We start from the raw sequence: 27,694 nt of genomic DNA on the forward strand, positions 1-27,694 counted from the left end.
ATACCATTATGTGTATATTTGTTATATACATTGGTTAAAAAAAATTGTACATTTTTGGGTGAAAATATGCTGTAACTGTAGCTATTTCCTGTATATCTATGTGAGGAGACAAAATACAGGAAGTGAGGGCAGGACAAGCAGGGCTCTGTACAGGCTCCTGGCTTGTCAATCATCCTGCTGTGTAAGCCAGGAGCTAGTTACGGAAACTCAGCGCACAGAGCCCTGCTTGCCTTCAGTTCGCCAGTTGAAGACCCCTGCTTTAAAGCGTTACTGTCATTAACCCCTTCCCGCAGAATGTCATATATAAACGCCGGGTTGTGCAGTGCGTTCGCGCATCCCGATGTTTATAAATGACATTCAGTTAACCCGGCGATGCGCAGCATCGCACGGGTTAACCAGCAGAAGTCCCGCTGTTTCCAGCAGGGGACAACTTCTGCTTCACCCCCAGGACCATCCATTGATGGTCCTGGTCAGCGATCACTGTGATTGGTCCCTGTGGACCAATCACAGTGACCTGGGGTGAAAGTTCAGATCCCCCGCATTTTCAGACTCCTAGAAGCAGGAGCAGCAGCCCCTGGAAGTCGGGCAGAACGGGGGATGATGGCTGCGGGGACTCGCGGCATAGGTGGGGGAACACGCGGGGACCGGCGGCCTTACCCAAAGCAGCGGCGGGACCGAGGAGCACCGCGGGACCGGCCACGTGGACGAGCAGCGACGGGACCGGCAGGTAAGTATATGGTCCTCAGAGGCAGCAGTGAAGATCTTCACTGCTGCTTCTAGGAGTCTGAAAACTACAACTCCCAGCATGCCTAGACAGCCTTTGGCTGTCTGGGCATGCTGGGAGTTGTAGTTTTGCAACATCTGGAGGGCCCCAGTTTGGAGACCATTGTATAATGGTCTCCAATCTGTGCTCTTCCAGCTGTTGCAAAACTACAACTCCCAGCATGCACTGACTGTCCAGGCATTCTGGGAGTTTTAGTTCAGCAACATCTGGCCCTTCATATGTTGCCGAACTACAACTCCCAGCATGCCCTTCAGCTGTCTGGGCATGCTGGGAGTTGTAGTTTTGCAACAACTGGAGACACACTGGTTGGGAAACATTGTCTGTTTCTAACTCAGTGTTTCCTAACCTGTGTGCCTCCAGCTGTTGCAAAACTATAACTCCCAGCATGCACTAACAGACCATGCATGCTGGGAGTTGTGGTTTTGCAACAGCGGGTGCACCCCCCCTGTGAATGTACAGAGTACATTCACATGGGCGAGGGTTTTACAGTGGGTTTCTCGCTGCAAGTTTGAGATGCAGCAAATTTTGCGCTGGGAAACTCGCTGTAATCCCCCGCCCATGTGACTGTACCCTAAAAACACTACACTACACTACACTAACACAAAATAAAATAAAAAGTTAAAAACACTACATATACACATACCCCTACACAGCCCCCCTCCCCCAATAAGAACGTCCGGTACACCACTGTTTCCAAAGCAGAGCCTCCAGCTGTTGAAAAACAACAACTCCCAGTATTGCCGGACAGCCGTTGACTGTCCACGCATGCTGGGAGTTTTGCAACAGCTGGAGGCACCCTGTTTGGGAATCACTGGCGTAGAATACCCCTATGTCCACCCCTATGCAAATCCCTAATTTAGGCCTCAAATGCACATGGCGCTCTCACTTCGGAGCCCTGTCGTATTTCAGGGCAACAGTTTAGGGCCACATATGGGGTATCGCCGTACTCGGGAGAAATTGCATTACAAGGTTTGGGGGGCTTTTTCTTCTTTAACCCTTCATGAAAAGGAAATGTTGGGGTCTACACCAGAATGTTAGTGTAAAAAAATTAAATTTTTTACACTAACATGCTGATGTTGCCCTATACTTTACATTTTCACAAGAGGTAAAAGGGAAAAAAGCCCCCCAAAATTTGTAACGCAATTTCTCCCGACTACGGAGATACCCCATATGTGGGCGCAAAGTGCTCTGGGGGCGCACAACAAGGCCCAGAAGGGAGAGTGCACCATGTACATTTGATGTGATTTGCACAGGGGTGGCTGATTGTTACAGCGGTTTTGACAAACGCAAAAAAAAAAAAACGCCACATGTGACCCCATTTCTGAAACGACACCCCTCACAGAATGTAATGAGGGGTGCAGTGAGAATTTACCCCCCACAGGTGTCTGACGGATCTTTGGAACAGTGGTCCGTGAAAATGAAAACTTGTACAGCCCACTGTTCCAAAGATACCAGTCAGACACCAGTGGGGGGGCAAATGCTCACTGTATCCCTTGTTACGTTACTCAAGGGGTCTAGTTTCCAAAATGGTATGCCATGTGTTTTTTTTTTGCTGTTCTGGCACCATAGGGGCTTCCTAAATGCGACATGCCCCCCGAGCAAAATTTGCTCTCAAAAAGCCAAATATGACTCCTTCTCTTCTGAGCATTGTAGTTCGCCCGTAGTGTACTTCAGGTCAACTTATGGGGTACCTCCATACTCAGAAGAGAAGGGGTTACAAATATTGGGGGGTATTTCCTGCTATTAACCCTTGGAAAAATGTGAAATTTGGGGGGAAACACACATTTTAGTGAAAAAAAACCATTTTTTTTTTACATATGCAAAAGTCGTGAAACACCTGTGGGGTATTAAGGCTCACTTTATTCCTTGTTACGTTCTTCAAGGGGTCTAGTTTCCAAAATGGTATGCCATGTGAGGGTTTTTTGCTGTTCTGGCACCATAGGGGCTTCTTAAATGCAACATGCCCCCCAAAACCATTTCAGAAAAACGTACTCTCCAAAATCCCCTTGTCGCTCTTTCCCTTCTGAGCCCTCTACTGCACCCACCGAACACTTTACATAGACATATGAGGTATGTGCTTACTCGAGAGAAATTGGGCTACAAATATAAGTATACATTTTCTCCTTTTACCCCTTGTAAAAATTCAAAAATTGGGTCTACAAGAACATGCGAGTGTAAAAAATGAAGATTGTGAATTTTCTCCTTCACTTTGCTTCTATTCCTGTGAAACACCTAAAGGGTTAAAATGCTGACTGAATGTCATTTTGAATACTTTGGGGGGTGCAGTTTTTATAATGGGGTATTTTGTGGGGTATTTCTAATATGAAGACCCTTCAAATCCACTTCAAACCTGAACTGGTCCCTGAAAAATAGTGAGTTTGAAAATTTTGTGAAAAATTGGAAAATTGCTGCTGAACTTTGAAGCCCTCTGGTGTCTTCCAAAAGTAAAAACTCGTCACTTTTATGATGCAAACATAAAGTAGACATATTGTATATGCGAATAAATTTTTTTTTATTTGTAATATACATTTTCCTTACAAGCAGAGAGCTTCAAAGTTAGAAAAATGCAAAATTTTCACATTTTTCATCAAATTTTAGGATTTTTCACAAGGAAAGGATGCAAGTTACCACAAAAAATTACCACCATGTTAAAGTAGAATATGTCACGAAAAAACTATCTCGGAATCAGAATGATAACTAAAAGCATCCCTGACTTATTAATGTTTAAAGTGACAGTGATCAGATGTGCAAAAAACGCTCTGGTCCTTGAGGCCAAAATGGGCTTGGTCCTGAAGGGGTTAAAAAAGAAAACCTTTTAATGTCATGGAGACATGTCAAAAGTTATAATTAGTAGGGGTTTCAGTGCTGAAACTTTCATGGCCGAACTCACAGTTGCCACCTGACACATTTGCTGACTGCGCATTTGCTGAATTCAGGCATCTCTTTTCTGTCATCAGAAGCGCACAAACCAATAAGTGCTTCCCTCTGACTAACGGAAGCCCTTGTTGGTGAGGAAAACAATCACTAAGCGCTCCATTCGGGCTGAGATGGGAAGTGCTCATTGGTTAGTTCGCACCTGGGTAAGTTGGAGACTCCTTATACTGATTATCCTGGTCTCCCCCTTGCCACCTTTTTCCCCCTAATGCCATTAAGATCCCCCCCCCCCCCACTGCCACCAGGTCCCCCCATTGCCACCAGCTCCACTACCTGCTACCAGGTCGCCCCACTGTCACCTGGTCCCCCCCCCCCCCCACTGCCCCCATGGCCCCCCTCCATATGATACCCTCCCTCCCTACTGCCACTAGTCCCCCCGCCCTCGCCACCATGTTTCCCCTTTACAGCCACCAGGCCCCCCCCCCCAGTTCAGGGATCGTATGATATGGCAACTTTTTTGCTTGCCATTTATCCCTTTAGTCTACAGAGATCTCAGCTATGCTGCCCAGTCATACGTTGTTACTCCTATATCTGTCTCTGCTCTTCATTGTACCTCCGGACGGATCTAGTCACCGTATGAAAGAATCGTTGTGTGAATGCACCATTCACACAACAATTCTTTCATACGGTGACCAGATCTGGCTGGGATACGGGAGTGACCGGTTTTAACATCTTATTCATTTGAATGAGCCGTCTGGAGTCACTATCTGACTCTGGTCGGCTCATTCAAATGAATGAGATGCAGGCTGGGTCCGACTAAAGTATGGGAGCGCCAGGTTCTCCCAGCCGGATCAGGTCACTGTATGAAAGAATTGTGGTGTGAATGCACCATTACTAACCACTAAGAGCCTCCGATATTACATTCCTAACCCATCATATAAACTGCTATTACTTGGAGGAATAAGTTTACTTTCTCACAGCATATTTTTCATTCATGTTCTGATGTGAAATACACGGGTAAACCACAAGTACGGTAGTATGCATCCTACTGTTTTCAAAGAGAATACTGCTGTGATGGTTCACACTGTGAACCGAGGGCACATTTTGTGTTGCGAATTGTAATTTTACATAGTGGAAAATTAAAACATTTCATATAAGTAAAATATCTTTTACATTTTTTTCTTAAGAGAAGAAGAAACTTAGTACTTATATTGATATATGTGTCACAGTGTTTGTTTACTCATTGGAGCCTATTTTTTTATCTTTACAGGATGGTTCCTCCTTTTTTGTAGTAACTAATGTAATAAAAACAGAAAATCAAAAAGAAGGCATCTGTCCAGAGGTAAAGTATTTCGACTGATTTAGTTTGCCTACAGCTTGGATACAAAATTAGAAATGAGCTATTCTTTGGCCAAATAGGGGACTATTACTTGCAATCTCTAGATTGCAAATACTGAACAATGCTGTTCCATAGAATGCTGATCAGTGTTATGGGTGCTCCATTGCTACAGGCTGCCATGATTTACTGCACCAATTTGACTGCGAGGAGACTGCCAGGGACCTCCCACCATCCACTCAGCTATTCAGGATGCCATATTTTTGCTGCGGGTGTCCCGATCAACTCTACTGAACTACCTGAACTTGATTTTCGGCATTTTTGATGCCACAATCAACATTGATCACAGCGTCTAAAGGGTCCATATCGCCTGGATCAGCGATTTCTAACACTAGCCACTGGTCCCAGCTGCTGATAACACCTGATGCCAACTAATGCACTTTTGTCATCAGTTGTGGCATCAGTTGCAACAAGTATAGACTGGGTTCACTGAGTTGGACACCAGACATATGTAAACTCTGCCTAAGTGGTCCATATGTCAGATTGTTTGCTCCTATTAGAGATACTCTTCATTATGTTGGGGAAAAGCATTGTACAGTACAAAAAAATGTTGGGAGCCACTGGTGTAGACATGACTGCATTAGAATGTAATCTATATTATTTCCCTTTCTCTTCCATTGACCACTTTAGAGCACTCACCCTATATCTATTCCACTGTGAGAACTCTTCCTTAAAATGCTGTTGTGGTTTTAGCAAATAAAGCTATTTCATTGTATAACAAAACTTTTATCATTTACTTTTCGCAATGGTTTAAACTGAGTGAATAGTGCCCTTCATTATGTGACTTTTTCAAATTTTTCAGTTAGTGACAAAGTATAAATAAAAAGGGGTACTCCGAAGGAAAAAAAATTAACTAGTGCCAAAAAGTTATACAGATTTGTAAATGACTTCTAATCTTAATCCTTAATTAAACACAAAAAGAATAAACTGCACCAGATAGGTATATATTGTACTCTGTTTTTCATGATATGTACTAGGTGCTAGGGGTCTATAAGTTGTAAATCAGTATAGCTCCATAAACTATTTTATGCAAAAGGAGAGAAAAAACTCAAACAAAGAGCAATTGCTACTGATAAATATGCAAAATGTTATTGTTATATCCAAAAAGTTAAAAAACGTCACACATTTGTGACTAAATTCAATAAAGATAAAGATAAAATACCAGATGTGTATGTATAAAGCAATACAAAATGAGATGTCTCAGATACAGCCAAAAAACACGTAGGTGGATCAGGTACAGTAATAGTAATAATCACAATGGATATATATATATATAGTGAGGTCAGGGAATGATGTAATATGGCTCCTATTCAATAAGAAGTAACCAGGGGTCCAGAAAGGGCCCCAGTAAAATAAATGTGAAGCTAACTGCTCTATCACATGATTGGTATTATGAATAAGCCAAAAGTAAATCAATGATAAATAGTTCAGTGATCCTCACTTACCCATAATGGAAACCTGTAACCACCGTCCCAACGTACGTTTCGTCACCCGACTTTCTCAAGGGACGCTACCCGACTATGTATATGGTTCCCTTTTATACTGTGTTTGTAAATAATGTTGCGCGCCGATTTGTGCTGTACGGCGCATGCGCAGGGTCCCAACCCGGATGTAATCGGCACTCACCGTCGCGTCACAGCCAGTACTGTATACAACAGAATACAATATAATACCATAATGACTTAGGGGGGGAGCCCTGCAGGAGAGCCCCTTGGACCTGAGGGATTCTACCTGAGGGGACTTAAGGACTGTACAGAACCGTGTTCTGTACCAGGACACCGCAAGTCCCTATATAAAATATAATGAATGGTGCAGTGACACAAAAGTGATTTAAAACCTTGCTATCATCACAGTCATATATCAGTATAGTAATAGATTAACACATTGGGGTCTGCAGTACTCCAATGTAATAAGCTGTGATGACTGTGTTTAAAAACACATGATAATTGTTACGCCGAGCGCTCCGGGTCCCCGCTCCTCCCCGGAGCGCTCGCTTCACTCTCCCCGCTGCAGCGCTCCGGTCACATCCTCTGACCCGGGGCGCTGCGATTCCGCTGCCAGCCGGGATGCGATTCGCGATGCGGGTAGCGCCCGCTCGCGATGCGCACCCCGGCTCCCGTACCTTACTCGCTCTCCGTCTGTTCTGTCCCGGCGCGCGCGGCCCCGCTCCCTAGGGCGCGCGCGCGCCGGGTCTCTGCGATTTAAAGGGCCACTGCGCCGCTGATTGGCGCAGTGGTTCCAATTAGTGTGTTCACCTGTGCACTTCCCTATATCACCTCACTTCCCCTGCACTCCCTTGCCGGATCTTGTTGCCATTGTGCCAGTGAAAGCGTTCCTTGTGTGTTCCTAGCCTGTGTTCCAGACCTTCTGCCGTTGCCCCTGACTACGATCCTTGCTGCCTGCCCCGACCTTCTGCTACGTCCGACCTTGCTTCTGCCTACTCCCTTGTACCGCGCCTATCTTCAGCAGCCAGAGAGGTGAGCCGTTGCTAGTGGATACGACCTGGTCACTACCGCCGCAGCAAGACCATCCCGCTTTGCGGCGGGCTCTGGTGAAAACCAGTAGTGGCTTAGAACCGGTCCACTAGCACGGTCCACGCCAATCCCTCTCTGGCACAGAGGATCCACTACCTGCCAGCCGGCATCGTGACAGTAGATCCGGCCATGGATCCCGCTGAAGTTCCTCTGCCAGTTGTCGCTGACCTCACCACGGTGGTCGCCCAGCAGTCACAACAGATAGCGCAACAAGGCCAACAGCTGTCTCAACTGACCGTTATGCTACAACAGTTACTACCACAGCTTCAGCAGTCATCTCCTCCGCCAGCTCCTGCACCTCCTCCGCAGCGAGTGGCCGCTCCTGGGCTACGCCTATCCTTGCCGGATAAATTTGATGGGGACTCTAAGTTTTGCCGTGGCTTTCTCTCCCAATGTTCCCTGCATCTGGAGATGATGTCGGACCTGTTTCCCACTGAAAGGTCTAAGGTGGCTTTCGTAGTCAGCCTTCTGTCCGGAAAAGCCCTGTCATGGGCCACACCGCTCTGGGACCGCAATGACCCCGTCACTGCCTCTGTACACTCCTTCTTCTCGGAAATCCGAAGTGTCTTTGAGGAACCTGCCCGAGCCTCTTCTGCTGAGACTGCCCTGTTGAACCTGGTCCAGGGTAATTCTTCCGTTGGCGAGTATGCCGTACAATTCCGTACTCTTGCTTCAGAATTGTCCTGGAATAATGAGGCCCTCTGCGCGACCTTCAAAAAAGGCCTATCCAGCAACATTAAAGATGTTCTGGCCGCACGAGAAATTCCTGCTAATCTACATGAACTTATTCACCTAGCCACTCGCATTGACATGCGTTTTTCCGAAAGGCGTCAGGAACTCCGCCAAGATATGGACTCTGTTCGCACGAGGCGTTTCTTCTCCTCGGCTCCTCTCTCCTCTGGTCCCCTGCAACCTGTTCCTGTGCCTCCCGCCGTGGAGGCTATGCAGGTCGACCGGTCTCGTCTGACACCTCAAGAGAGGACACGACGCCGTATGGAGAACCTCTGCCTGTACTGTGCTAGTACCGAACACTTCCTGAGGGATTGTCCTATCCGTCCTCCCCGCCTGGAAAGACGTACGCTGACTCCGCACAAAGGTGAGACAGTCCTTGATGTCTACTCTGCTTCTCCACGTCTTACTGTGCCGGTGCGGATGTCTGCCTCTGCCTTCTCCTTCTCTACTGTGGCCTTCTTGGACTCTGGATCTGCAGGAAATTTTATTTTGGCCTCTCTCGTCAACAGGTTCAACATCCCGGTGACCAGTCTCACCAGACCCCTCTACATCAATTGTGTAAATAATGAAAGATTGGACTGTACCATACGTTTCCGCACGGAGCCCCTTCTTATGAGCATCGGATCTCATCACGAGAGGATTGAACTTTTGGTCCTCCCCAATTGCACCTCGGAAATTCTCCTTGGACTTCCCTGGCTTCAACTTCATTCCCCAACCTTGGATTGGTCCACTGGGGAGATCAAGAGTTGGGGGTCCTCTTGTTCCAAGAACTGTCTAAAACCGGTTCCCAGTAACCCTTGCCGTAACTCTGTGGTTCCTTCAGTAACCGGTCTCCCTAAGGCCTATATGGACTTCGCGGATGTTTTCTGCAAAAAACAAGCTGAGACTCTACCTCCTCACAGGCCTTATGATTGTCCTATCGACCTCCTCCCGGGCACTACTCCACCCCGGGGCAGAATTTATCCTCTCTCTGCCCCAGAGACTCTTGCCATGTCTGAATACGTCCAGGAGAATCTAAAAAAGGGCTTTATCCGTAAATCCTCCTCTCCTGCCGGAGCCGGATTTTTCTTTGTGTCCAAAAAAGATGGCTCCCTACGTCCTTGCATTGACTACCGCGGTCTTAATAAAATCACGGTTAAGAACCGCTACCCCTTACCCCTCATCTCTGAACTCTTTGATCGCCTCCAAGGTGCCCACATCTTTACTAAATTGGACTTAAGAGGCGCCTATAACCTCATCCGCATCAGAGAGGGGGATGAGTGGAAAACGGCATTTAACACCAGAGATGGACACTTTGAGTATCTGGTCATGCCCTTTGGCCTGTGCAACGCCCCTGCCGTCTTCCAAGACTTTGTCAATGAAATTTTTCGTGATCTGTTATACTCCTGTGTTGTTGTATATCTGGACGATATCCTAATTTTTTCTGCCAATCTAGAAGAACACCGCCAGCATGTCCGTATGGTTCTTCAGAGACTTCGTGACAATCAACTCTATGCCAAAATTGAGAAATGTCTGTTTGAATGCCAATCTCTTCCTTTTCTAGGATATTTGGTCTCTGGCCAGGGACTACAGATGGATCCAGACAAACTCTCTGCCGTCTTAGATTGGCCACGCCCCTCCGGACTCCGTGCTATCCAACGCTTTTTGGGGTTCGCCAATTATTACAGGCAATTTATTCCACATTTTTCTACCATTGTGGCTCCTATCGTGGCTTTAACCAAAAAAAATGCTGATCCCAAGTCCTGGCCTCCTCAAGCAGAAGACGCCTTTAAACGACTCAAGTCTGCCTTTTCTTCGGCTCCCGTCCTCTCCAGACCTGACCCTTCCAAACCCTTCCTATTGGAGGTTGATGCCTCCTCAGTGGGAGCTGGAGCTGTTCTTCTACAAAAAAATTCCTCCGGGCATGCTGTCACTTGTGGTTTTTTCTCTAGGACCTTCTCTCCAGCGGAGAGGAACTACTCCATCGGGGATCGAGAGCTTCTAGCCATTAAATTAGCACTTGAGGAATGGAGGCATCTGCTGGAGGGATCAAGTTTTCCTGTTATTATCTACACCGACCACAAGAACCTCTCCTACCTCCAGTCTGCCCAACGGCTGAATCCTCGCCAGGCCCGGTGGTCTCTGTTCTTTGCCCGATTTAATTTTGAGATTCACTTTCGTCCTGCCGATAAGAACATTAGGGCCGATGCTCTCTCTCGTTCCTCGGATGCCTCAGAAGTTGAACTCTCTCCGCAACACATCATTCCACCTGACTGCCTGATCTCCACTTCTCCTGCCTCCATCAGGCAGACTCCTCCAGGAAAGACCTTTGTTTCTCCACGCCAACGCCTCGGAATCCTCAAATGGGGTCACTCCTCCCATCTCGCAGGTCATGCGGGCATCAAGAAATCTGTGCAACTCATCTCCCGCTTCTATTGGTGGCCGACTCTGGAGACGGATGTTGTGGACTTTGTGCGAGCCTGCACTATCTGTGCCCGGGATAAGACTCCTCGCCAGAAGCCCGCTGGTTTTCTTCATCCTCTGCCTGTCCCCGAACAGCCTTGGTCTCTGATTGGTATGGATTTTATTACTGATTTACCCCCTTCCCGTGGCAACACTGTTATTTGGGTGGTCGTTGATCGATTCTCCAAAATGGCACATTTCATCCCTCTTCCTGGTCTTCCTTCTGCGCCTCAGTTGGCTAAACAATTTTTTGTACACATTTTTCGTCTTCACGGGTTGCCTACGCAGATTGTCTCGGATAGAGGTGTCCAATTCGTGTCTAAATTCTGGAGGGCTCTCTGTAAACAACTCAAGATTAAATTAAATTTTTCTTCTGCATATCATCCCCAGTCCAATGGACAAGTAGAAAGAATTAACCAGATCTTGGGTGATTATTTGCGACATTTTGTTTCCTCCCGCCAGGATGACTGGGCAGATCTCCTCCCATGGGCCGAATTCTCGTATAACTTCAGGGTCTCTGAATCTTCCTCCAAATCCCCATTTTTCGTGGTGTACGGCCGTCACCCTCTTCCCCCCCTCCCTACTCCCTTGCCCTCTGGTCTGCCCGCTGTGGATGAAATTTCTCGTGACCTTTCCATCATATGGAGAGAGACCCAAAATTCTCTCTTACAGGCTTCATCACGCATGAAGAAGTTCGCGGATAAGAAAAGAAGAGCTCCTCCCGTTTTTTCCCCTGGAGACAAGGTATGGCTCTCCGCTAAATATGTCCGCTTCCGTGTCCCTAGCTACAAGTTGGGACCACGCTATCTTGGTCCTTTCAAAATTTTGTGTCAAATTAATCCTGTCTCTTATAAACTTCTTCTTCCTCCTTCTCTTCGTATCCCTAATGCCTTTCACGTCTCTCTTCTCAAACCACTCATCCTCAACCGTTTTTCTCCCAAATCTGTTCCTCCCACTCCTGTTTCCGGCTCCTCGGACATCTTCTCTGTCAAAGAGATCTTAGCTTCCAAAAAGGTCAGAGGGAAAACTTTTTTTTTAGTGGACTGGGAGGGTTGTGGTCCTGAAGAGAGATCCTGGGAACCTGAGGACAACATCCTAGACAAAAGTCTGCTCCTCAGGTTCTCAGGCTCTAAGAAGAGGGGGAGACCCAAGGGGGGGGGTACTGTTACGCCGAGCGCTCCGGGTCCCCGCTCCTCCCCGGAGCGCTCGCTTCACTCTCCCCGCTGCAGCGCTCCGGTCACATCCTCTGACCCGGGGCGCTGCGATTCCGCTGCCAGCCGGGATGCGATTCGCGATGCGGGTAGCGCCCGCTCGCGATGCGCACCCCGGCTCCCGTACCTTACTCGCTCTCCGTCTGTTCTGTCCCGGCGCGCGCGGCCCCGCTCCCTAGGGCGCGCGCGCGCCGGGTCTCTGCGATTTAAAGGGCCACTGCGCCGCTGATTGGCGCAGTGGTTCCAATTAGTGTGTTCACCTGTGCACTTCCCTATATCACCTCACTTCCCCTGCACTCCCTTGCCGGATCTTGTTGCCATTGTGCCAGTGAAAGCGTTCCTTGTGTGTTCCTAGCCTGTGTTCCAGACCTTCTGCCGTTGCCCCTGACTACGATCCTTGCTGCCTGCCCCGACCTTCTGCTACGTCCGACCTTGCTTCTGCCTACTCCCTTGTACCGCGCCTATCTTCAGCAGCCAGAGAGGTGAGCCGTTGCTAGTGGATACGACCTGGTCACTACCGCCGCAGCAAGACCATCCCGCTTTGCGGCGGGCTCTGGTGAAAACCAGTAGTGGCTTAGAACCGGTCCACTAGCACGGTCCACGCCAATCCCTCTCTGGCACAGAGGATCCACTACCTGCCAGCCGGCATCGTGACAATAATTCACACCCCTCTACATGTTTTGGTGCCGCAGCACCGTCTTCAGGAGGAACATGAGGCAAACACTCCTAAACATGGCCGACTGCCGTATTTACAGACTACTGTCTAATCGTCCCATTAAGGACTGCCAATCCCAGACCTTTTAACAACTTACCTATGGTACTTCTGGAACTTATGGGTTAAAGGTTATCCCATTGCCGACGTCCAATTGGAATTGCGCATCCATCGTTTACCATCCGGAGTATACTGTTACGTAATCCGTCTGCGCCGCGCATGTCTGCAGACTTAAATCTAAGTATATCTAGACTAATATCTAACGGCAAATGTTTCCATGCGCATGTCAGAAGACTACGCACATGAACGCAGACTTGAACTCACTCCAATCGCTAGAGCTCTATACCTCGCAAGCGCCGGAATACCGCTGAGCCTCTCATAGATGCGCACCTACCAAAATGTACCAAATAGACGCGCAGTCACAGCCAGTGCTAAAAATACAGTATATATAAATACAGATGCAAATAACTCATGTGCATATACAGATTTTATTGATATTTTAGATGACATATATAATATATACTCGACTGGACAAATATTATAACTTGAAAATGTAAAATATGTGTAGCTCACTTAGGATAAAAGGAATAATGTGCTTGAGGTTAAAGGCGTTGCCTACAACCAAAAGGCCTAATGTAATATGTAGAAATTATAAATATAAAATATTTATGTGAACCAGTCCTCGAAAGCACAGGGGAGAAAAGAAAGGAAAGACTAGTGAAGATAGGATCCAAAAGATGGTCTTTATTATATAAAAAATGGGTATATATAACCAATCACCCAGCAGGGCCCTTGCTAAAGGTGAATGGCATATACTAGGTACAAAATAGGTAAAATAAATGATTAAATAACACAATAAAATTTAAATAAATATGATGGATAAGTAGCACCAAAAAATAAAAAAAATTAATCAGTATCTGCTGGATATATCAAGAAAAAACGTTCTCAGTCCATATAGTTCATAGGAATAATTCAACAGAAAATCCACAAAGAATGTCCAGAATAAAAAGTCTCAATTAGTTCAGGTATGTCCAGAGTAGCGAATATATAGTAGTAAATGTAGCGACAGTGGCTACAATAAAGAGTTCATAGACAAATCTTCAGTAACAGCGGTGATGTGCCTGTCAAAGTTATACCTTTGTTGCGACTAAGTTAAATAATGCAGACAATGTAGCAAACACTGTCAGCGGGGGACGTGTCAAGTCTCGGTGCACAGCACCACTCACCCTCCTTCTGTATCCGCCCAGTATTCCAGGAAAAAACTTTTTTTTATATATCAACTGGCTCCAGAAAGTTAAACAGATTTGTAAATTACTTCTATTAAAAAATCTGTACTAGGTGCTAGTACACCTGTCTCGGGAAACGCCCGGTTTAGAAGCAAATCCCCATAGCAAACCTCTTCTAAACTGGGCGTTTCCCGAGACAGGTGTCATCAGAGAGCACTTAGACAGAAAAGAACAACCTTAACTTCAGAAGCTCATAAGTACTGAAAGGATTAAGATTTTTTAATAGAAGTAATTTACAAATCTGTTTAACTTTCTGGAGCCAGTTGATATGTAAAAAAAAAAGTTTTTTCCTGGAATACCCCTTTAACCCCTTAAGGACTCAGGGTTTTTCCGTTTTTGCACTTTCGTTTTTTCCTCCTTACCTTTAAAAAATCATAACCCTTTCAATTTTCCACCTAAAAATCCATATTATGGCTTATTTTTTGCGTCGCCAATTCTACTTTGCAGTGACATTAGTCATTTTACCCAAAAATGCACGGCGAAACGAAAAAAAAAATCATTGTGCGACAAAATCGGAAAAAAAAACGCCATTTTGTAACTTTTCGGGGCTTCCGTTTCTACGCAGTGCATATTTCGGTAAAAATTACACCTTATCATTATTCTGTAGGTCCATACGGTTAAAATGATACCCTACTCATATAGGTTTGATTTTGTCGCACTTCTGGAAAAAATCATAACTACATGCAGGAAAATTTATACGTTTAAAAATGTCATCTTCTGACCCCTATAACTTTTTTATTTTTCCATGTACGGGGCGGTATGAGGACTCATTTTTTGCGCCGTGATCTGAAGTTTTTATTGGTATGATTTTTGTTTTGATCTGACTTTTTGATCACTTTTTATTCATTTTTTAATGTTATAAAAAGTTATCAAAATACGCTTTTTTGGACTTTGGAATTTTTTTGCGCGTACGCCATTGACCGTACGGCTTAATTAATGATATATTTTTATAGTTCGGACATTTACGCACGCGGCGATACCACATATGTTTATTTTTATTTTTTTTTACACTGTTTTATTTTTCTTATGGGAAAAGGGGGGTGATTCAAACTTTTATTAGGGAAGGGGTTAAATGACCTTTATTAACACTTTTTTTTTACTTTTTTTTGCAGTGTTATAGGTCCCATAGGGACCTATAACACTGCACACACTGATCTCTCATCCTGATCACAGGCGTGTATTAACACGCCTGTGATCAGCATTATCGACGCTTGACTGCTCCTGCCTGGATCTCAGGCACGGAGCAGTCATTCGTCGATCGGACACCGAGGAGGCAGGTAAGAGCCCTCCCGGTGTCTGATCAGCTGTTCGGGACGCCGCGATTTCACCGCGGCGGTCCCGAACAGCCCGACTGAGCAGCCGGGATACTTTCAGTTTCACTTTAGAAGCGGCGGTCAGCTTTGACCGCCGCTTCTAAAGGGTTAATACCGCACATCGCCGCGATCGGCGATGTGTGGTATTAGCCGCGGGTCCCGGCCGTTGATTAGCGCCGGGACCCACGCGATATGATGCGGGATCGCGGCGCGATCCCGCTTCATATCGCGGGAGCCGGCGCAGGACGTAAATATACGTCCTGCGTCGTTAAGGGGTTAATCTTGAGTCCCCATAGAGAGGAAATGTCCAGATGAAACCCTTAGGTAAGTCACCATACATATTACAAATGTTTTTTTTTTTTTTTTTTTATTATTTGCAGTCTGTTGGGAGTTAATGAGTCACTGTAGATATCATGACCATATTCCATATATATATATATATATATATATATATATATAACATATTACCATTTATAATTCAGGAGAGAGGCAAAGCCACCAAAACATCCAATGATATTTAAGTGGGGGATCATAAGAAAGCTGCAAAGGAGGAATCTTCATTGAGGCAAGATGGTGCCATCGACTTTAATCTGTGGATCCATCTGGCCTCTTCCCTTAACAGGAGTACATTAATGTCTCCTCGACGTGGACCCAGAGTCATTTGTGCTTAGATGTTGCGACATCCTCCGTCTAAGTTCTTGTGGTGTTTTGCCAACATAAATTCTGGGACATGTGCAGATAGCAATATAGATTATATTTCTACTGCTACAATTAATAAACTGCTGTATATGGAAAGTACGGGAGTAAGAGGGATTTGTAAATGTCTTAATTTTCTTCAAAAAGGGACCAAAAGAACAGTGACCACATGGGAATGATCCAACAGTTCTTGAATTCAGCCAGATTTCCCATGTCTTTCTTTCAGCACTTAAATGACTATGTTCTAGCTGATCTTTTAAGTTAGGACCCCTCCTAAAGGTAATACTGGGTCTTTTCCCAGTTACCGTTGCAAGATCCCCATTTGATGTTAGAAGATGCCAATTCTTCCTCAGTATATTCATAGGTACTAGACCCTACTAGTATAACCATCATAGCTGCCAATGCACCGTATCTGTCCACTCTGGTCCTTGGGCCGAGAATCTACCAACAGGGCACGTCGTTCACTTTCCTTCGCCCTCCGATACGCCCGTTTTAGATGTCTCTTAGGATGATTACGTTGGAAAAAACCACTGAAATAGATTATTGCTTTCTTCAGTAAATTTATCTTCTTCTGAGCAATTGCGACGTGGGCGTAAATATTGCCGATTGGGATACTACTCTTGTTACGCCGAGCGCTCCGGGTCCCCGCTCCTCCCCGGAGCGCTCGCAGCGTTCTCTCATTCGCAGCACCCCGGTCAGACCTGCTGACCGGGTGCGCTGCGATATTACTCCCAGCCGGGATGCGATTCGCGATGCGGGACGCGCCCGCTCGCGATGCGCATCTCGGCTCCTGTACCTGACCCGTTCCCCGTCTGTGTTGTCCCGGCGCTCGCGGCCCCGCTCCTTAGGGCGCGCGCGCGCCGGCTCTCTGCCATTTAAAGGGCCGCTGCGCCACTGATTGGCGCAGCAGGCCTAATCAGTATTCTCACCTGTGCACTCCCTACTTATTCCTCACTCCCCCTGCACTCCCTCGCCGGATCTTGTTGCCATTGTGCCAGTGAAAGCGTTCCCTTGTGTGTTCCTAGCCTGTGTTCCAGACCTCCTGCCGTTGCCCCTGACTACGATCCTTGCTGCCTGCCCTGACCTTCTGCTACGTCCGACCTTGCTCTTGTCTACTCCCTTGTACCGCGCCTATCTTCAGCAGTCAGAGAGGTTGAGCCGTTGCTGGTGGATGCGACCTGGTTGCTACCGCCGCTGCAAGACCATCCCGCTTTGCGGCGGGCTCTGGTGAATACCAGTAGCAACTTCGAACCGGTCCACCAGCACGGTCCACGCCAATCCCTCTCTGGCACAGAGGATCCACCTCCAGCCAGCCGAATCGTGACAGTAGATCCGGCCATGGATCCCGCTGAAGTCCCACTGCCAGTTCTCGACGACCTCACCACGGTGGTCGCCCAGCAGTCGCAACAGATAGCGCAACAAGGCCACCAGCTGTCTCAACTGACCGTGATGCTACAGCAGCTATTACCACAACTCCAGCAACAATCTCCTCCGCCAGCTCCTGCACCTCCTCCGCAGCGAGTGGCCGCTTCCGGCCTACGATTATCCTTGCCGGATAAATTTGATGGGGACTCTAAGTTTTGTCGTGGCTTTCTTTCGCAATGTTCCCTGCACTTGGAGATGATGTCGGACCAGTTTCCTACTGAAAGGTCTAAGGTGGCTTTCGTAGTCAGCCTTCTGTCTGGGAAAGCTCTGTCATGGGCCACACCGCTCTGGGACCGCAATGACCCTGTCACTGCCTCTGTACACTCCTTCTTCACGGAGATTCGAAGTGTCTTTGAGGAACCTGCCCGAGCCTCTTCTGCTGAGACTGCCCTGTTGAACCTGGTCCAGGGTAATTCTTCTGTTGGCGAGTACGCCATCCAATTCCGTACTCTTGCCTCCAAATTATCCTGGAATAATGAGGCCCTCTGCGCGACCTTTAAAAAAGGCCTATCCAGCAACATTAAAGATGTGCTGGCCGCACGAGAAATTCCTGCTAACCTGCATGAACTTATTCATCTGGCCACCCGCATTGACATGCGTTTTTCCGAAAGGCGTCAGGAGCTCCGCCAGGATATGGACTTTGTTCGCACGAGGCGGTTTCTCTCCCCGGCTCCTCTCTCCTCTGATCCTCTGCAATCCGTTCCTGTGCCTCCCGCCGTGGAGGCTATGCAAGTTGACCGGTCTCGCTTGACACCTCAAGAGAGGACACGACGCCGCATGGAGAATCTGTGCCTGTACTGTGCCAGTACCGAACACTTCTTGAAGGATTGTCCTATCCGTCCTCCCCGCCTGGAAAGACGTACGCTGACTCCGCACAAAGGCGAGACAGTTTTTGACGTCAACTCTGCTTCTCCACGCCTTACTGTGCCTGTGCAGATATCTTCCTCTACCCTCTCCTTCTCTGCTATGGCCTTCCTGGATTCCGGATCTGCAGGAAATTTTATTTTGGCCTCTCTCATCAACAGGTTCAACATCCCAGTGACCAGTCTCGCCAGACCCCTCTACATCAATTCTGTTAACAATGAAAGATTGGACTGTACCGTGCGTTACCGCACAGAACCTCTCCTAATGTGCATCGGACCTCATCACGAAGAAATTGAATTTTTGGTCCTCTCCAACTGCACTTCTGAAATTCTTCTTGGATTACCGTGGCTTCAACACCATTCCCCAACCCTTGATTGGTCCACAGGAGAAATCAAGAACTGGGGTACTTCTTGTCTCAAGGACTGTCTTAAACCGGTTCCCAGTACTCCCTGCCGTGACCCTGTGGTTCCCCCTCTATCCGGTCTTCCTAAGGCTTATATGGACTATGCTGACGTCTTTTGCAAGAAGCAAGCGGAGACTTTACCCCCTCACAGGCCTTATGACTGTCCTATTGACCTCCTCCCGGGTACTACTCCACCCTGGGGCAGAATCTATCCTCTGTCTGCTCCAGAGACTCTTGCCATGTCAGAGTACATCCAGGAAAATTTAAAAAAGGGGTTTATCCGCAAATCCTCCTCTCCTGCCGGAGCTGGATTTTTTTTTGTGTCCAAAAAAGATGGCTCCCTACGCCCTTGCATTGACTACCGCGGACTTAATAAAATCACGGTAAAAAACCGCTACCCCTTACCTCTTATCTCGGAACTCTTTGATCGCCTACAAGGTGCCCACATCTTTACCAAACTGGACTTAAGAGGTGCTTATAATCTCATCCGCATCAGGGAGGGGGACGAATGGAAGACTGCATTTAACACTAGAGATGGACACTTTGAGTATCTGGTCATGCCCTTTGGCCTGTGCAACGCCCCTGCCGTCTTCCAAGACTTTGTTAATGAAATTTTTCGTGATCTCCTATATACCTGTGTTGTGGTTTATCTGGACGATATTCTGATTTTTTCTGCCAACTTAGAAGAACACCGCCAGCATGTCCGCATGGTTCTTCAGAGACTTCGGGACAATCAACTTTATGCCAAAATGGAGAAATGTCTCTTTGAATGTCAATCTCTTCCTTTCCTAGGATACTTGGTCTCTGGCCAGGGACTACAAATGGACCCAGATAAACTCTCTGCCGTCTTAGATTGGCCACGCCCCTCCGGACTCTGTGCTATCCAACGTTTTTTGGGGTTTGCCAATTATTACAGACAATTTATTCCACACTTTTCCACTATTGTGGCTCCTATCGTGGCTTTAACCAAGAAAAATGCCAATCCCAAGTCCTGGTCTCCACAAGCGGAAGACGCATTTAAACATCTCAAGTCTGCCTTTTCTTCTGCTCCCGTGCTCTCCAGACCTGTCCCATCTAAACCCTTCCTATTGGAGGTAGATGCCTCCTCAGTGGGAGCTGGAGCTGTCCTTCTACAAAAAAATTCTTCCGGGCATGCTATTACTTGTGGTTTTTTTTCTAGGACCTTCTCTCCGGCGGAGAGAAACTACTCCATTGGTGATCGAGAACTACTGGCCATTAAATTGGCGCTTGAGGAATGGAGGCACCTGCTGGAGGGATCAAAATTTCCAGTTATCATATACACTGATCACAAGAATCTCTCCTATCTCCAGTCTGCCCAACGACTGAACCCTCGCCAGGCTAGGTGGTCGTTGTTCTTTGCCCGTTTTAACTTTGAAATCCATTTTCGCCCTGCTGACAAGAACATTTGCCCTCTCTCGTTCTTCTAATGCCTCTGAAGTAGAGGTCTCTCCGCAACACATCATTCCTCCGGACTGTCTGATCTCCACTTCTCCAGCTTCCATCAGGCAAACTCCTCCAGGGAAGACCTTCGTTTCTCCACGCCAGCGTCTCGGGATTCTCAAATGGGGACACTCCTCCCACCTCGCAGGCCATGCGGGCATCAAAAAATCCTTGCAACTCATCTCTCGATTTTATTGGTGGCCGACTCTGGAGACTGATGTTGTTGATTTCGTGCGGGCCTGTACTGTCTGTGCCCGGGATAAGACTCCTCGCCAGAAGCCTGCTGGTCTCCTTCATCCTCTGCCTGTTCCTGAACAGCCTTGGTCACAGATTGGTATGGACTTTATTACGGACTTGCCCTCATCCCGTGGCAACACAGTTGTTTGGGTGGTCGTTGATCGATTTTCCAAGATGGCACATTTTATTCCTCTTCCTGGTCTTCCTTCAGCGCCTCAGTTGGCAAAGCAATTTTTTGTACACATTTTTCGCCTTCACGGTTTGCCCACGCATATCGTCTCGGATAGAGGCGTCCAATTCGTGTCTAAATTCTGGAGGGCCCTCTGTAAACAGCTCAAGATCAAATTAAACTTCTCTTCTTCTTATCATCCCCAATCCAATGGGCAAGTAGAGGTCCTGGGTGACTATTTACGGCATTTTGTTTCCTCCCGCCAGGATGACTGGGCAGATCTTCTACCATGGGCCGAATTCTCATACAACTTCAGAGTCTCCGAATCTTCTGCTAAATCCCCATTTTTCGTGGTGTACGGCCGTCACCCTCTTCCTCCCCTCCCTACTCCCTTGCCCTCTGGTCTGCCCGCTGTGGATGAAGTGACTCGTGATCTTTCCACCATATGGAAAGAGACCCAAAATTCTCTTTTACAGGCTTCATCCCGGATGAAAAGATTTGCTGATATAAAAAGAAGAACTCCCCCCATTTTTGCTCCCGGAGACAAGGTATGGCTCTCCGCTAAATATGTCCGCTTTCGTGTCCCCAGTTATAAACTGGGACCACGCTATCTTGGTCCTTTCAAAATCAAGTGCCAGATCAACCCTGTCTCTTACAAACTCCTTCTTCCTCCTTCTCTCCGTATTCCCAATGCCTTCCATGTCTCTCTCCTTAAACCACTCATGTGCTTTGCGGCGGGCTCTGGTGAATACCAGTAGCAACTTAGAACCGGTCCACCAGCACGGTCCACGCCAATCCCTCTCTGGCACAGAGGATCCACCTCCAGCCAGCCAAATCGTGACAACTCTTAAGTGAAAGTGGATGCCGACTATCCCAATGCAATAGGGCATTGGCTGAAGTAGGCTTTCTGAACACTTGTGTCTGTATTTTGAGGTTATCATCAATATAGATCGTCAGATCCAGGAAATTGATGACCTGACAACTTACTTCAATTGTGAAAGACATACCAATGTTATTGGAATTCAACAGATTAACAAAATCATTGAGGACATCATCGATATATCTTCCCCAAAAAATTATGTGCTTAATAAAAGCACCCAAATCATCAGAAAAAACTAAAGCATGCACCCACCACCCTAAGAAAAGATTAGCATAATTAGTGTACAAGAAGCCCCCATAGCAGTGCCTTGTGTTTGATGAAAGAAAGTGCCATTGAAAAGAAAATAATTGTGCATTAGGATGAACCTCAATAGTTCAATAATTAAAGAATTCTGTGCTGAGAAAAAGGTGTTCCTAGTGCTTAAAAAGTGAAATACCACTGCCAAACCCAATTCGTGTCTGATATTGCTATATAAGCTCTCAACATCAATGCTAGCCAATACTGTAGTCCAGTAACAGTGATTCCTGAAGTTTCAAAACAGAATCCTTTGTATCTTTAAGATACGAAGGTAATGAAACTACAAAAGGTGCTAATACTTTATCCACGTATTATATTTGCTCCATGTGTTAGACAGTTGGTCCCAGACACGATTGGCAACGCGTAAAAAGTGGCGATAGTCGGATGTGCATTATAAATACATTTGTGCTCATCTAAAGAAATAAGTTGTTGATCTTGTGCTTCCACCAAAAGTTTTTTAAAGGCCCAGATATTCACTAGGGGTCAGATTTGAGGACCTCATACTTATCGGGGTCAAGTAATAAATCCATCACCATTTTAACATAGTCTGGACGATCCATTATAATGATATTACCGCCTTTGTCTGAAGGCTTTATTATAATAAACTCGTCCATTCTGAGAGACTCCAGTGCTCTCTGCTCCTCAATTGGAAGATTTGAATTAAGAAGGCACCCATCTGGTCTAATGTTCTCTATTTCAGCAGTGGTAAGTTTTACAAACATTTCAATGTTGGCATATTGTGAAAAACAAGGTGTCATTAGTGACCTTGGCTTAAAGGTGTACTCCACCCCAGGACATCTAATCCCCTATCCAAAAGATAGGGGATGAGATGTCTGATCGTCGGGGGCCCGCTCCTAGGGACCCCTAGGATCTCGGCTGCAGCATCCCGCTTTCATTACTGCACAGAGCAAGCTTGCTCTGTGCATAATGATGGGTGATGCTAGGGCCGGAGCATTGTGACGTCACGGCCCTGCCCCTCGTGACGTCACAGCCGCCCTCTTAATGTAAGTCTATGAGAGGAGGCGTGACGGCCACCACACCCCCTCCCATAGACTTGTATTGAGGGGGCGGGCTGTGATATCACGATGGGGTGGAGCCGTGACGTTGTGATACTCCGGATCCTGTATCGCCCTTCATTACGCACAGAACGAGTTTGCTCTGTGCAGTAATGACAGGGGAATGCTGTAGCCAAGATCCTGGGGGTCCCCAGCGGCGGGACCCCCGCGATCTGACATCTTATCCCCTATCCTTTGGATAGGGGGATAAGATGTCCAGGGGCGGAGTACCCCTTTAAGGTCTGTATAAGGAAGTTCAAAACCCACCAAAATGCCCTCCCTTTCCAATAGTAACTCATGCAGTGTGTGTCTCCCCTGCTCTTCACATTGTAATTGCTGTCTTACACCGCTGTCATTTTGTATATGCCACTTCCTCAGAGCCAATTTACGTGCAAATATGTTGAGATCTTTAATACAGTTAAATGCATCAAATTTGGGAACTGGAGTAAAGGACAGCCTGTTAGCTAGGAGTGCTTTCTCTCTATCATTCAAATTATGAGAGGAAAGACGGAAAATCCTCAAACTATCATTTGCTTGTGTAGTAACTCTTGATGGCAACCCTAATGGATTAGGTTCTTCCAAGGAACTTTCATTGTTATAGGAAGATAGTGGGGTTATGTCCCCCAAGGGTTGCCTAAAAAAGTTGCACTTGTTGGTACATTCAGAGATTGCCCAAGTGAGGAGTGAACATAGACTGTTGTTGGGGTGTAGACAGTGGCATGAAATTTAGAGTACCACTCTGCACTGGCAAAGTTTGTACTGTAGAGGTTACATTCATTTATTTCAACTGGGATAAGGAAAGTTAGGATTGTGGAAATGGTAAAGATGGCGTGCCACCAGATGCCAACATTTGTTTTCCAGTACCAACTGCCATCCCATTGTTGCATGATGGTACAATAGCATCAGGAAATGTATCACCAGAGCGGGTATTAAGTGCCTGAAAAGGTGATTTTTTTCAGGTTGATCCTACCAATTTCTGAAAGTTTTTTTTTTGTTGGGCACTTGTGAGGTGTTGCTATTCGATAGAAACCCTTCAGTGCCAGAAGTCTCAGACTCAGAAATATATATATATATATACATATATATATATATATATATATATATATATATATATGTCTATTTTGGGGATTCTGACTAGAGATGAGCAAATTTTTTTAAATCGATTCGTCCGATTCGCCGAATCCGAATTTTCCCTCAAAATTTGCTTGGGTCCGAATTTATTTGTGGCGATTGCTATTAAAAACGGCAATTTCTGGCCTACAGAGAGCCTCAATAGGGGTGTAGAACACTTTGCCTTGCTGAAACAAGCATAGGCTGTGTGCTGGGTTAGTGAAACAATACGGTTATTCAGTATGACATGCAGATCACAGGCGTTGCTATTAGAATCACTGTCGCAGAGCGGCACAATGAAAGAGCCTGGGGGTGGCATGAGTAAAAGGAGGGTACACCGAGGATTTTCACTGCAAGGCAGATCACAGACTTCCACATCAGTAAGAGTAGACCATATAGTGGCTGAATGGCACAGCCTGGAGTTGGCGGCAGCATGAGAAGACCATGTAGTTGCTGAATGACACAGCCTGGAGTTGGCGGCAGCATGAGGAGACCATATAGTGGCTGAATGACCCAGTGAGGAGTTGGCGGCACCATGAGGAGATCATATAGTGGCTGAATGACCCAGCTTGGAGGTTGCAGCAGCATGAGAAGACCATATAATGGCTGAATGATACAGCGTGGACGTGGTAGCAGCATGAGGAGACCATATAGTGGCTGAATGACACAACCTGAAGTTGGTGGCAGCATGAGGAGACCATATAGTGCCTGAATTACACAGCGTGGAGGTTACGGCAGCATGAGGAGACCATATGGTGGCTAAATGACACAGTGTGGAGGTGGCGTCAGCATGAGGAGACCATATAGTGGCTGAATGACACAGCCTGGAGGTGGCGGCAGCATGTGGAGACCTTATAGTCGCTGAATGACACAGCGTGGAGGTGGCGGTAGAATGAGAACATATAGTGGCTGAATGACACAGCCTGGAGTTGGCGGCAGCATGAGGAGATCACATAGTGGCTGAATGACACAGCCTGGAGTTGGCGGCATCATATAGTGGCTGAATGACACCGCCTGGAGTTTGCGGCAGCCTGAGGAGAATATATAGTGGCTGAATGACACAGCCTGGAGGTTGCAGAAGCACGAGGAGACCATATAGTGGCTGAATGACACAGCCTGGGGTTGGCGGCAGCATGAGGAGACCATATAGTGCCTGAATGACACAGTGTGGAGGTGGCGGCAGCATGAGGAGACATATAGTGCCTGAATGACACAGCATGGAGTTGGAGACAGCATATAGTGGCTGAATGACACAGCCTGGAGTTGGTGGCAGCATGAGGAGAACATATAGTGGCTGAATGACACAGCCTGGAGGTGGCGGAAGCATGAGGAGACCATATAGTGACTGAATGACACAGAATGCAGGTGGCAACACCATGAGGAGAACATATGGTGGAAGTATGAGACAGCTTGGAGCTGGCATCAGCATGAGGAGAACATATGGTGGCAGAATGAGACAGCCTGGAGCTGGTATCAGCATGAGAAAAACATATGGTGGCAGAATGAGACAGCCTGGAGATGGCGGCAGCAGCAGCATCAGGAGTCCTGAAATTGACCCGGTGACAGAGTGGTGCGGTGGGTGGCAATACCAGTACCCGGTGATGAAGGTGGGTGAAAAAGGGAGAACTTGGCATCAGATGTGTGGCCTCAGGCGGTTGGCAGGATCAGAATAGTAGATTAGGCAGGTAGGCAGAAGAAAACGGTCTCTTTTGTAAATGTGTTAGTGTGCACAAGTAAGTATTGAGGATATGCATTACGTAAAACTTAACTAAATATATGGACCCAAATTTTTTTTTTTAATCAAACAAAAGGAAAGTTGTGCAAAAAACACCATGTGCCACCTACACCACCAAGTATTGATGTGATGCAAAGACCTCTAAAAGATGGAAGCGAACAACGTATGGTCCATTGTAACGGAAGTGGGTAAAAACTTCCTTGTAAGGCCCTACTCTCGCATTATTAATTCCCTTCTTGGCAAGTGTTACTCGCCCTAAAAAGGGCAGCCCCTATTTCCACCTACAAACACTGTTAATTCACAGGGTTTTTAGATGGAAATAGGGAGAGTTTCCTGTGTGGTGCCACCCTTTTTAGGGTGAGTAACACTTGCAAAGAAGGGAATTAATAGGATGAGAGTAGGGCCTTACAGGGGAATTTTTTACCCCACCTGCTACAATGAACAATACGTTGTTCTCTTCCACCTTTTCGAGAAAAGTGTTACTCGTCTTAAAAAGGGCGGCCCCACACAGGAACCTCTCCCTATTTCCACCTAAAAACCCTGGGAAATGGCAGTGTTTACAGGTGGAAATAGGGAGAGGTTCCTGTGTGGGGCCGCCCTTTTTATTGCGAGTAACACTTGCCAAGAAGGGAATTAATAATGCGAGATTAGGGCCTTACAGAGGAAGTTTTTACCATCTCCGGTTACAATGGACCATACGTTGTTCCCTTCCACCTTTTAGAGGTCTTTGTATCACATCAATACTTGGTGGTGTAGGTGGCACATGGTGTTTTTTGCACAACTTTCCTTTTGTTTGATTTAAAAAATAATAATTGGGTCCATATATTTAGTTAAGTTTTACGTGATGCATATCCTCAATACTTACTTTTACAAAAGAGACTTTTTTCTTATGCCTACCTGCCTCAGCTACTATTCTAATCCTTCCACCCACCTGATGCCACACATTTGATGCCAAGTTCACTTTCGTCACCGGGTACTGAAATTGCCACCCACCGCCCCCACTATGTCACCGGGTCAATTTCAGGACTCCTGATGCTGCTGCTGCCACCTCCAGGCTGTCTCATACTGCCACCATATGTTCTCCTCATGCTGATGCCACCTCCAGGCTGTCTCATTCTGCCACCATATGTTCTCCTCATGCTGCTGCCACCTCCAGGCTGTCTCATTCTGCAACTATATGGTCACCTGATGCTTCTGCCACCTCCAAGCTTTGTCAGTCAGCCTCTATATGGTCTCCTCATGCTGTTGCCAACTACAGGCTGTGTCACTGTACTTCCGTGTAGTCTCCTCATGCTGCTGGCACATTAAATAAAACTTTTTAGGTTCATCTATTTGAAATCTTCAATTTAAATGTTAAAAAATATCTTTATTTTCAATTGTGAGGCCCTATGGTCTCATCAGGCTGTTTCCACCTCCAGGCTGGGTCATTCAGCCACTATATGGTCTCCTCATGCTGCCACCACCTCCATGCTGTGTCATTCAGCCACTATATGGTCTCCTCATACTGATGCCACCTCCAGGCTCTGTCATTGTACCGCTGTGCGACACCGATTTGACGCCTGCAAGTCATAATGAATAACAGTATTATTATTTTCCAAAGATACCAGGGATTCAATTTAATATCCAGTAACCCAAACCCCGGGCCCTAAGGCAGACGGAAAAATGCTAATCTTTTCTTAGGGTGGTGGGAGCACGCTTTTGTTTTTTTCTGATAATTTGGGTGATTTTGTTAAGCACATAATTTTTTGGGGAAAATATATCGATGATGTCCTCATCTTGTGGGATGGAGATATCACACTTTTTCATGATTTTCAAGTGAAATGGGTGGTCAGGTCATCAATTTCCTGGATCTGACAATCTATATTGATGATAACCTAAAAATATAGACGCAAGTGTTCAGAAAGCCCACTTCAGCCAATGCCCTATTGCATTAAGATAGTTGTCATCCACATTCACTTAAGAGTAGTATCACAATCGGGCAATATGTACGCGCTCGTCGCAATTGCTCGGAAGAAGATAGATTTACTGAAGAAAGCAATAATCTATTTCAGGTTTCACCAACGTAATTATCCTAAGAG

At 46.6% G+C, this 27,694-nt stretch overlaps 2 protein-coding genes across 8 annotated transcripts in view; one reads left to right on the top strand and one right to left on the bottom strand.

The window, feature by feature from the left end:
- Positions 1 to 27,694, bottom strand: part of IFT81 (intraflagellar transport 81) — a 268,139-nt gene that overhangs the window by 212,279 nt on the left and 28,166 nt on the right. The gene's annotated exons all lie outside the window — the stretch shown is intronic.
- The window catches only part of P2RX7 (purinergic receptor P2X 7), a 106,952-nt gene that overhangs the window by 46,606 nt on the left and 32,652 nt on the right, over positions 1 to 27,694 (top strand). For all 7 annotated transcript variants that reach the window (XM_056534530.1, XM_056534579.1, XM_056534553.1 and 4 more), the window contains one exon: positions 4,929 to 5,000. In XM_056534530.1, the coding sequence (XP_056390505.1) occupies positions 4,929 to 5,000 (72 nt within the window). The remainder of the gene's footprint in view (positions 1 to 4,928; positions 5,001 to 27,694) is intronic.

This window comes from Hyla sarda, chromosome 1 (genome assembly GCF_029499605.1).
Source record: "Hyla sarda isolate aHylSar1 chromosome 1, aHylSar1.hap1, whole genome shotgun sequence".
In the NCBI taxonomy this organism is placed as follows: domain Eukaryota; kingdom Metazoa; phylum Chordata; class Amphibia; order Anura; family Hylidae; genus Hyla; species Hyla sarda.